Raw genomic sequence first — 12,387 nt, 5'->3', positions numbered from 1 at the left:
GATTGTACGAGTAAAAGGAGAAGAATTAAAACATCACTGAAAATAGACAAAATTGCAAAAATGGTCCCTGTGTTTGGCAAAATTATGCGACTTTGGTCCAAAACGATACTTTGATGCACCACTGGTCGAAAATTGGATTTTCCATTGTTTTTGGTCCCTCCTATTCACTTCCGTCCATATACTCCGTTACATGCAATAAAGACCGGGGTATTTTCGTCTTTCCACCTCCATATCATCGATTACCGCCATATTGAATGATATACACAGTTAATGACCCTTCACTCTACGCACTAAACCCAACTTGTTGATCGAAAACCCTAATTGTTCATTTAAATCTTGCATTTGATCATCAACCGCAATCGTAAGTTTGAATCCACGAGTATGGTCCAAATGTGGGAAATCAGGCCAAGAAATCAGTGTTTTGATGCAATCCGAATTTACGGTAACGTACTCTGTTTCTTACATATTTCTTTGAAACAAAAAAAAAATCTTTTACAATCCATATAAAGTAATGTTTTTTTTGGTTTGGTTCATGATTTTTACAGAAGGATATCCCACAATGTTCACTATTGAGCTCCATCATGGAGGGAGGTTCACAAAATTCCCAGGGATAAGCTACATTGAAGGAAAATTAGACCACATTGACTTGGTAGACATGGATGAGTTCTCTGTACATGAGTTGGACGAGGTGATGCTGAAGCTTGGTTATGATGTACCACCAGTCATTTACTACCACTATCAATTGCCAAATGGAGATTTGGAGTTTGGTCTTAGAGCTCTAGGGAATGATATTGATGTACTTAGTCTTGCACAGTACATTGAACATCATAAGATCATCAAGGTATACACTGAACATAATGAAACTAAGTTACTTACATACTTTATGTCTCTAAGAGTTAAACCTAGGGTCATAATTGAGGAAATAGCAGATGATGTGCCCACTGCAACTGTTGGTGATCAAGATGTCCCAAATCTTGAATGGTGTTTAGTAAGATATGAGACACCCGAATACAATTCAAATAAGAGATTGAGGTTAGTTGATGGGAGTCAATCATGTAGTAAGAAATTGTGTTTCAACTTGGAACACACTGCAACTGTTGGTGATCAAGATGCACATGTTGAAATTGGTAATGAAGGTGCAAATATTAGTGAGCACGGTGCAACTGTTGGTGGTCAAGATACACATGTTGAAATTGGTAATGAAGGAGAAAATGTTAGTGATCAAGGTGCACCTATTGGTGATCAAGATACAGAAGTTCATGATCAAGGTGCAAATGTTGGTGACCAAGAAGTAAATACAAGAGAGTTTGTACCTTTGATGACCAACCATTTCAGTTTCAAGACTTTGATCCTTTCTTTGATCAATATACTTTTAATGATGGTAATGATCAGAGTATGGGTGTTGGTGCAAAACTTGGCACAGGACTAATGGAAGTTTAATTTGAAAGTGAGGGAGTTTGTGAAGGACTTGGTGAAGGAGGTAGTGAAGGGGTAGTGAACGGGGTAGTGAAGGGAGTGAGGAAGACAGTAACTTTCTTGAAGATGAAGAAAACTATGTAAGTGATATTGAGGTGGACATGAGTGATTTCTATATGAATGTTGATCTAGATGTTGAATATGTTGATAAAGGAAAAGGTGTTGAGACTGAAAATGAAGTTGTTGATACAAAAGATGTTGAAGTAATTGATAATGATGAATGGGACTCATTAGGTGAAGATAGTGATGATGAAAGAAGGAAAGCAATATTAAAACAGATGGTGAAGGAGAAGAAGTGCTCTCTTGGTGAAGTCCATACAGTTACTTTTCAAGTGGGTCAAAAGTATAAAAGTAAAAAGGAAATTAAGGACAAAGTCAACAAACTTGCCATTGAGACTAGAAGGAATCTTGGCTTCAAGAAAAACGACAAAACAAGGCTTAGGGTTGTGTGTAAAGGTAATGTACCTAATGTAAATGCAAGTGGGGTAGGTAAGGGCAATAAATTAAATTGTTCTTGGTCAATGCAGACTTCACGGTCAAAAGATAGTGATTATTGGTATGTGAAAACTTTACTGGACAAACATACTTATGTTCAAACTAGAAAACTTAGGGCTTGCACTGCGAAGTATATATCTGCAGAAATCTTAGACATGGTCGAGTCTAACCCTACAGTACCCCTTCGAAGCATTCAAGAGCAAGTTCAGAAGAGGCTTCAAGTTGGTGTGTCCATACACAAAGTACAGAGAGAAAAAGCAACAGCTACAAAGCAAGTGAGTGGTGACTACACAAAGCAATACGAGGTGTTAAGAGATTATCTTATGGAACTACAAGCAACTAATGTGGGTACAACTGTGAAGCTTGAAGGTTGTTAATGAGCCTAATAGTACTAGAGAAACAAGGCAGTTTAAAAGGGTGTATATTTGCTTAGGGGCATTAAAGAAAGGGTTTAAAGCAGGTTTAAGAGATATTCTGGGACTAGATGGTGCTTTTATGAAAGGACCCTTTCCAGGCCAAGTACTCACAGCAGTTGGATTGGATTCAAACAACGGCATATACCCACTTGCATATGCCATTGTTGAGACTGAAAATATGAGTAGCTGGAAATGGTTTCTAGAATGCTTGGGAGATGACTTAGAGTTGTACTCAAATTCTAACTTTACTTTCATGAGTGATAGACAAAAGGTACTATTTTCTTCTTTTTGTATTACTAATAGTTTATTTGTATATGATTGTTGCAATGATTATGTGAAATAATCCTTTACAGGGACTCTTACCTGCTATTGCTCAACTATACCCACAGGCTGAGCATCGATTCTGTCTAAGATATATTTATGAGAACATGAGGAAAAAATGGAAAACAAAAGAGTATAAAGATCACTTATGGCAGTGTGCAATAGCAACCATAGTACCAGAATTTGAACACTACATGAATGAACTTAACAAGTTTGATAAGGATGCTTTTGAGTGGTTGAAGAAAATCCCCCCTCACCATTGGGCAAGAAGCCACTTTTCAGGTTACATTCCCTAACTTAGGTGAAGCTTTACTAGTGCTCATTGTATATGGTTTAGTTCATATAATTTTCTTGTTTAATACAGGAAGAGCAGGATCAGATATATTGCTCAACAATTTATGTGAGGTTTTCAAAGTAAGCTTATTCATGGTAGGAATAAGCCCATCATAAGTTGTCTTGAGTACATCAGGCAGTACCTTATGAAGAGGATTTGCAATGTGAAGAAAGTGATGTCCAAAGCTCCAGGTCCACTCACTCCAACAGCATCAAAGTTACTTGAGAGAAATAGGTAAGCTTCAGTCCAATATAGAGCTAGATGGAATGGGACTGAAAAGTATGAAGTTTATGGTCCTTGGCATGAACAACATGTGGTTGCCATGGCAAATATGTCATGTACATGTAGAAGGTGGGAATTGAATGGGATTCCATGTAGGCATGCCATTGCTACAATACATGAAATGGTTGTTAGTGGAGACAAAGTTGGGGAGCTTTACACTTATGTCAACAAAGTGTATTGGCTTCAAACATGGAATGAAGCTTACTCTTACACTGTGGACCCTATAAAGGGTAGACCCATGTGGCCAAAAAGTACCTGTCCATTTCAATTAACACCACCACCACATCACAATCAACCTGGGAGACCTAAGACCAAGAGAAAGAGAAGTGCAGATGAAAAATATGATAAACAGATGCAAAATCATGGTGCAGATGAACCTGAAAAACTTACCAGAAAGTTTGTTAGTGTTAGGTGTGGGAAATGCAACAATAGGGGTCATAACTCAAGGACGTGCAAGGGTCAAGGTGGGAATGCATGAAGAAATGAAGGAGGGAATGCAGGAAGTAGTCAAGGAGGGAATGCATGATGCAGTCAAGGAGGGAATGGAGATAGCAGTCAATGCAGGAATTAGTGTATTTTGTTTAAAAACTTATCTTTTGGTTTAGCACAACTTTTGTGCATTTGGATGTAATGGTTTAAAACTAGTTTGTTGTAATGGTTTTATTTTGGTCTTTTAGCCCTTTTGGTCATGAAACTAATGTCAACCTTTTGTCATTGTTGAAGAATGATGTTTATGGTTTATACCAACTGTTGGTTGTCATGTTTATGGAACACATTTTTGGTTATAAGAACTGTTTTCTGAAACAACAAATAAACATTAACATTCGGTGATAACTGCAATACATTGTCATTATATCCTTGAAAAGGGTACAAATTTCTGAAGTTGTCCAAAATAACCCTAAACTGATATTACATTATCAAATACCAAAAACTACCACATACCCTTGTTACAATTTCATAAGACAAAAAACACCCAAAAATTACATGCAACTGCAGGGGTCCCTAATTGCTTATTACTAAATGAAAAGCACCCAAACCACCACAAATAGTAACCAACTTGCAAACAAACACATCTTCAATCTTGCCACTTGATAGTTTACATTGTTGATATTCCTCAATAATCCGGGTATTATCAACATAGATCGTGCACACATGGGAGGATCAATCCATCCTAAGAATCGGCATCTGGAACCCTTCACATAAAAAACTAAACCCTAAACATGAGGGTGATTTTCCAAAATGAGGGTAAAATAGCAAAATTGAACACTTACCTTTTGAGAGCAGGAAAGAAACCTCTGACCAGGGTTTGCTGATGTCCAGGAGGTGCGAACCACCGCTTCCCTACCACAGAAACACATCACCATTTTAATTTTTGATCTCTAAGAAATTGTGAACACAGAGTAGGAAGAGTATGAAGCTCGTGAAGTTGAAGATGGAAGAGTGATGTAGCTCTGCTTTTATTTTGAATAAGGTTGCAAAAAAGGTCCCTGTATGTGGAAAGACGAAAATACCCCGGTCTTTATTGCATGTAACGGAGTATATGGACGGAAGTGAATGGGAGGGACCAAAAACAATGGAAAAATCCAATTTTGGACCAGTGGTGCATCAAAGTATCGTTTTGGACCAAAGTCGCATAATTTTGCCAAACACAGGGACCATTTTTGCAATTTTGTCCTGAAAATATATAATAACTTGGTTTTATGTATTATTATGTATTAGTTTCATTTCTAATATTAATTATGTAACTTTCATTTTGAAATTTTAAAATATTTTCAATTTTGATAGTTTTGTGTTTTTTAAGTTTTCGTTATTAATTTCATTTATTATTATATTCTAGTATATTAATTTAGCTTAAAAATAGAGTTAGAGAATTGCGTTGTGACTATTTGTTTGGTTTTAAAGAATGAAAGGAAAATACATATGATGTAGCATTTAGGTGACAAAGTAAAAATAGATGGTGAAATATAAATATAACCTACAACCTTAATTCGTCTTGGAGTTTTTTTTGAGGTAAAATGTTTTAAGATATCTACAAACTTACATTATGTTTTTAAGTAACTATTGTGATTTTATTTATAAATTTTTCTTCAGATTTTACTTTTCTTAGGAATTATTTCCTATTTTGATAAGATCTATAGATTTTATATATCTTATATATTAAATAACTAGTTTGTAACTTATGAGAACCACAGTTATAAAATTAATTAATCTTTTACAATAAAAATTTATAATTATTAATCAATTATCTTAAATAAGTCATTTGAAATAAATTATTAATTAAAAGATATATCAAAATTTTAAAGTAATTATACCTTTAAATTTAACATATAATTAGAAAATTTAAATTTAAATTTTGAAATGAGTTGCATAATATATATCTACATGCCACATGATATAATAATATTAATAAGGAGTTTTATTAGAGTGATAGTTTCCAAAAGGAAATTAAAACTATTCATTTATTAGAATAAAGACTAGGTGTGAGACCTATGTACTATACGAATTTAATAAAAATAAAAAATCAATATCAATAATTAAACATTAAATATTTTATAAAACAACATTTTTACATAATTAAACATTAAATATTTTATAAAATAACATTTTTATATAACATAATGTAATCTTTTGGAATATTTATAAAAGAAATCAAATAGTCTTTAGAATATTTATGTGATTTTATTATCAAATTAATAGAATGATTGTCTTTTCTTATAAAACTAATTAGAATTTTATTTAATAAAAATGGAAGTTCCCAAAAAATGACAAGTGGAAAATAATAGTTCTAAAACTTTACAAAATTAAATGTGAGAAAACTCTTGACAATTTGAAAAGTGACAAAAAAACACCTTTATTTATTAGAAATGTTATATATTTTAAAAGAATAACGAAAAGTAAAGTTTCTTTGTCTTAAACACTTGCCACTAAACTTTTTTATTTTTATATTTTTGATCATTTATTATAAAAGTTTGTGGTCTTTAAAATGTAGTCATAATATTTTCTACAGTTTGACAAATTTAGTCCCTTAATTCTTAAAACCTTGAGGAATAATAAAGTTCATTTATTTTAGATATTTGTCACTAAACTTTTTTAGTCTTACACTTTTGATCCCTTATTACAAAAGTTTGTAATTTTCAAAATTTAGCCACAATAGTTTCCATAGTTTGGTAAGTTTAGTTTATGCCGCCTTGTATTGTAAAAAATCCGAACTGAGGGCAAAACCCGAGGCTTTTTACTAGTTTCAATTAACACGTGATACAGTGGAGGAAGTAAACAACACAAATTTGTTTAGCAGTCACAATTGAGAGAGGATTTGTTTATTCCAATTTGATTTTCAAGAAATAAATTCAACACATTATACATACATACATACATACATACATACATATATATATATATATATATATATATATATATATATATATATATATATATATATATATATAGGATCTAGAAAAACATATTATAAAAATAGAAACCAAGCTTAGCTAGAAGCTAGACCAACTAAAGAGAGGTACAAGATACAAGTTTTTATTAAAAGGACATGCATACCAATCATTCAACACGATTATGTAGGGTATGTTTAAGTTTGACACAAGTATTCTCAAATCATAAATTAATTTTAACAACAATAAAGAAATAAAAGACATCAATGCAAAGCCATCTAGAATACTTTCTATCATTTTATCACACGTAAGTGTTATTCAATATATGAATAGAAGTACCAATTTACTATGAAGGACTAATGGGGAAGTAGATGTCACATATTTCGCTAATATTCCGAAGATATGGATAGTTTGGTGGATGTAGAGAGTAATTGTTGTCAATGTATTTAGAGAAGCAATGCATATGGTGATCTAATTCGTAGCAACAATGTGAAGATGGTACTCCTTGTGTGATTAGAGCTGGATAACACTCACTTATGTCTTTACTTGGATTACAATGATGAGCATGCACACCACTCAAAAGAAGCATCACTGCAACGAAAATAGCAGGAATAAAAGTCATGTTCATCCGATCCTTCAAGAAATCTAACAACCACCGAAAAGAGATCAAGAATGAAAAACCAAATAAATGAATCTTTATGTTGTTTTTTTGAGTATAAATATAAGGAAAGATTGATGATAGCATTTAAGCAAAAGAATCAGTCAACTAATATACATTGATGGTAAAGTAACGTAGGATTTAAATTAATTATGTTTTGGTGAAACCATAAAAATATGAGCTTTAATTGCGTCTGTTCAACAATGGGTATGGGAAAAACTAAATTAAATGGTGAAAAAATTATTTATGATGCATTCTGTTAGGGCGACTTGCCAGAGTATATCCACTGCATGGTGCGGTGGTATGGGCAAACCACACAGTAGGGTGTGGTGATGTTCGAGGGGTCGGGTTACCATGGAAACATTTGGCTCATTGTGATTTCAATACGTTTAAAACAAATTACAACATTAGCACTTCATCTTATTTTTATATCCAAATTTATCTTTTATATTGATTTGAATTTTTTCCGACCTTCATATATTATATAATAGGTGTAACACCCATGTATTATATGGGATTCATTTAAAAAAATAATTATGAAAATTATAAACAATTGAAAAAGTTTATAAGAAAAATTAGTAAAATATTGAATTATTAAAATTAAAGTGTTTTTGTCTTTTTTAATTTTAATCAAATAATTTTGATAAATAAACAAAGGAAACTAATGAAGTTTTAATATAGATATGTTGACATTAGAAGAAAAATCAAATATTGAAATTGATATGCATTTGTTATTATATTTATTGCAATTGTTAAATTTAAATATTATATAAAATTTTCTAAAATAGAAAAAACCATAAAATACCATGTGAAAACAAAAATTAATTGAAAATAACCACAAAATAACCTGTAACCATATTAATGAGAGTATCAAATGTGACAAAAAAATATCATTTATTATAGTAGATTTATATACTAAATACAATAATACACCAATGATAAATACACATCATATTACTTTTGATTACATAAAAGATTTTACGAGTAAAAGGAAAAGAATAAAAAGATCACTAATCGTATAGTAAAATATATAATAGCTTGGTTTTATGTATTATTATGAATTAGTTTGCTTTCTAATATTAATTATGTAATTTTTATTTTGAAATTTTGAAATATTTTCAATTTTAATAGTTTTGTGTTTTTTAAGTGTGCTTTATTAATTTGATTTATTATTATATCGTAGTATTATAATTTAGCTTAAAAATAAATTTAGAGAATTGGGTTGTGCTATTTATTGGGTTTTAAAGAATGAAAAAAAAAAATATGATGTAGGATATTGATGACAATGTCTTTGAGGTAAAAAGTTTTAAGATATCTACAAACTTATGTTTTTAAGTAACTATTGTTATTTAATTTATAGATTTTTTTAATATTTTATATTTCTTAGAAGTTATTTCTTGATTTGATAAGATCTATAGATTCTATATATCTTGTATATTTAACTACTAGTTTGTAATCCGTAAAAACCATGGTTATAAAATTAATTAATCTTTTATATTAAAAATTTATAATTATTAATTAATTATCTTAAATAAGTCATTGTAAATAAATTATTAATTAAGAGATATACCAAAAGAGATTAAACTATTTATTTATTAAAATAAGAAGTTATATTAGAGTGACACTTGGTAAAAAAAGATTAAATTATTTATTTATTAAAATAAAGATGAAAAAATCATAAAAATAACAATATGTGTTCCATTTAAAAAGAGTATGCAATTCTAAATTTTCTACCTGTCCATCTATTTTGAGAGACATTTGCAATAATAAAAATTTCTTTTTCTTTCTATTTTAAAACGACACTATTATTAGTAAAGACCCAGCAGTAAACTAGACTAAGTACAAGAAGTCGTAAATTACACAAATGATCCTTATAATTTTAGATAGTTTACTGGTCCTTAATAACTTTTTATAAACATGGATAGTCTATATATATATATATATATATATATATATATATATATATATATATATATATATATATATATATATATATATATATATATATATGTATGAGCAAAAGGACCGAACCGGTCGGAACCAGCCCGAACCGGACCGCAACCGGGAACCGGCTTCGGCCAAAATTAAGAACCGAACCGGCCCGGCGGTTCTATCGGTTCCGGTTCTACCGGTTCCCGGTTCCTACCGGTTCTTGTCGTGTCTTCAAATGTTGGAACCGGTCCTTGAAAAATAGCATGATACGGTTCCGGTTTTTGCCGGTTCTACCGGTTTTCGCCGGTTCTACCGGTTCCGGTTATCTCGGTTCCGGTTTCTACCGGTTCCCGGTTCCAAAAATCCACAAATATAACGTCCCGGTCCCGGCCCGACCGGTTCCATTGGGCTCCGGTTCCGGCCGGTTCCCCGGTCCATTTGCTCATCCCTATATATATATATATATATATATATATATATATATATATATATATATATATATATATATATATATATATATATATATATATATATATATATATATATGGGAAAAGTGAATATACCCTTAAAGGTATATAAGCTTAGGTACCCAAACCCACTATAATCAGTTGTTTTGTTTGATATATTTCATTGTAATGTTATTAAACTTCAACCTTAACTTGATTTACTTTGAAGATTTTCGAAATTTCACTATTGTTTTCCTCTTATATCACTTCTTTTTGCCGAACACCTATTAGACTATATATATTAGAGTTGAAAATGAAAATTATGTAAGAGGAAGATAAATGTGAAATTTATAGAAATCCTAGAAGTAAATCAAGTTAGAAGTTGAATTATAAGAACATTGGACAATTACAATGTATACATATGATACAAAACAACATAGTATGGTAAGTTTGGGTATCTGAGCTTATATACCCTTAAGGATATATTCACTTTTCCATATATATATATATATATATATATATATATATATATATATATATATATATATATATATATATATAACAAGACCTCGACCACCTCCACCGCATCACATCTCCCTCTTTCTGCATGCTCCGCCCACCACCGATGCATCAGCCTCCTTGACCACCTTTCACCACTGCAGGTCCATTTTTGTAGCACGTTAACAGAGTTTTTTGCCATCATCTTATTTTTTCCAGGTGAAACAAAGTCTTCAAATTCTTCCACTCGCCTTTCTATTCTTGGAGCGTGATTGGGTTTGTTAAACTCCCATATCTATATTCCATCATTCGATTCTCACTCTCAACTTTGTATCAGTTTCTTTTTTTTTTCTATTGATTTGTTTTTTTTTTTTTTTTTTTTTTTTTTTTTTTTTTTTTTTTTTTTTTTTAAATTTCTGTTGTTTGCAGTGTCTGAAGCAGAAGTCGTTATCTGTGTTTCAGAAAAAAAGAGGGTAACGGATTACGACTTGTGTGCATGAAGTAGTTAATTAATTGAAGATTGAAGCACGTATTTTTCGTTTTAGTCGACTTTTTTTTACATCAAACACATCTTTTGGGATCTAATCTTTCAATTTTTTTGATGCAAACATAATTTGATATTGTCTACTTAGTATAGGACTAGGTAGTGGAGAATCAAGGTTAAGGAGATCAACTATTCGTTGATTTTAAGGTTTATTGAAGGCTTAATTTCGGTTTTTCCAAAAGCTGAAAGCTTAGAAGATGTAATACTATTTCTACACTCCCAAACAAGTGTACCCTTTTTTAATATTCTCAAAAGTGATGGGATATTGTGTGTTTTTTTTTCAAAAAAAATTGTTCTTTGGGTGATAATTCTCAATTAAAAGAGGATAAACAACTTGCAAGAGCATTACTTAGTTGGCTGATTTCGCAAAAACTCCATTACAGAAAGCTCGGGGAATAACGAATCTCATAGATATCTACTATCACTTCAATTGTGCCTGTGGAATAGGTTCTTTACTATTTGGTGTTTCAATGTCTTCATAGTATATGTTGTTTATGTTTTGAGTTCTTTGTAATCAGCCAATCTAGATTCTTATGAGGACAATCGTTTCTGCAATTCTACAAATTCTTAGTAATTCAAATGATTAAGTTTCATTTTTTCCTCTTTAAGAATTGGCTACCTGAAATCTTAGGTCATAATATATGCAAGTTGACTTGGAAGAAACGATCTTGGTTATAAAATGATCAAAATTATGCATTTGTTTTATGGTTTCTGAGAACTACTTGTTGATTTACATATTTTTATACAATCATCTTTTGTTGATTTACAAATTCTTTTAAAATTATTCTGATTTTAATGATCCTGATGTCAAGAACATGGAACGTCATAATTACAAAAGGCTTGGTAGCTTTTGCAAGTGCATGTTTAACTAATCCCTTTTACATGGCGTAATTACATTGCTTTTCAGTTTATTAATGATTTTATTTAGTCTTTCTTGAAACATTAAACATTAAATTGTATGTTAATTGTTGAATACAAGACTAGGTGATCATAAAAGTCCCATATTATTCATTCATAAAAACCATTGCCACCTCAGGCATCATTAAACTCCCATGTAATTGATTTACCATCAAAGTCCCCTCTTATCGATTTATCAAAGCCATCTTGAAAGTTTTACATGGTGTCTGATGTATTTAAAAGTTGTTAAATGTTGTGAAGCTTCTTTTCGTTTTCTCATATAAATCATTGGCAAATATCTACTGTATTATTTACCAATGATTTTATACTGAAAAAATTATAATAGCTTTATGATTACAATTTTATATTTGGCTTTACAGGAGTAATATTTTCTCTCAGTATGTTGGCTAAACTTGATGAACCAACCTATTGTTTTGGTCGGTTTCATCAGTAGAGAGTTGAAGGTACAGGAAAACCGGAGCTTGCATAATATCATGAACAACTATAGGCAAAAGACAACAATTATGCGAAACACTTGGGGTTCATTTATAACGTGACAGTTGCTTATTTTACTTTTGACTTTAAAATTTGTCATATATTATTTCATTTTTAGTTAGGCTGATATTGAGTCTTATGTTGATTTCGTAATTATCCAATGAAAACCTGTTACATGTGTTGATCCATGTGCTACTTTTCACATGT

General features: G+C 31.0%; 1 protein-coding gene across 1 annotated transcript; it reads left to right on the top strand.

Annotated features, from left to right (window-relative positions):
* Positions 1-1,577: 1,577 nt before the first annotated feature.
* Positions 1,578-3,802, top strand: LOC145002745 (uncharacterized). The gene is made up of 6 exons (XM_078961949.1): positions 1,578-2,340; positions 2,405-2,658; positions 2,741-2,990; positions 3,073-3,122; positions 3,182-3,276; positions 3,391-3,802. The coding sequence occupies exons 1-6, from the start codon at positions 1,578-1,580 to the stop codon at positions 3,800-3,802; spliced, it is 1,824 nt and encodes a 607-aa protein (XP_078818075.1).
* Positions 3,803-12,387: the final 8,585 nt, after the last annotated feature.

This window comes from Lactuca saligna, chromosome 1 (assembly GCF_052625555.1).
Source record: "Lactuca saligna cultivar CGN05327 chromosome 1, ASM5262555v1, whole genome shotgun sequence".
Lineage (NCBI taxonomy): Eukaryota > Viridiplantae > Streptophyta > Magnoliopsida > Asterales > Asteraceae > Lactuca > Lactuca saligna.
This window is presented reverse-complemented; position numbering and strand designations above follow the sequence as displayed.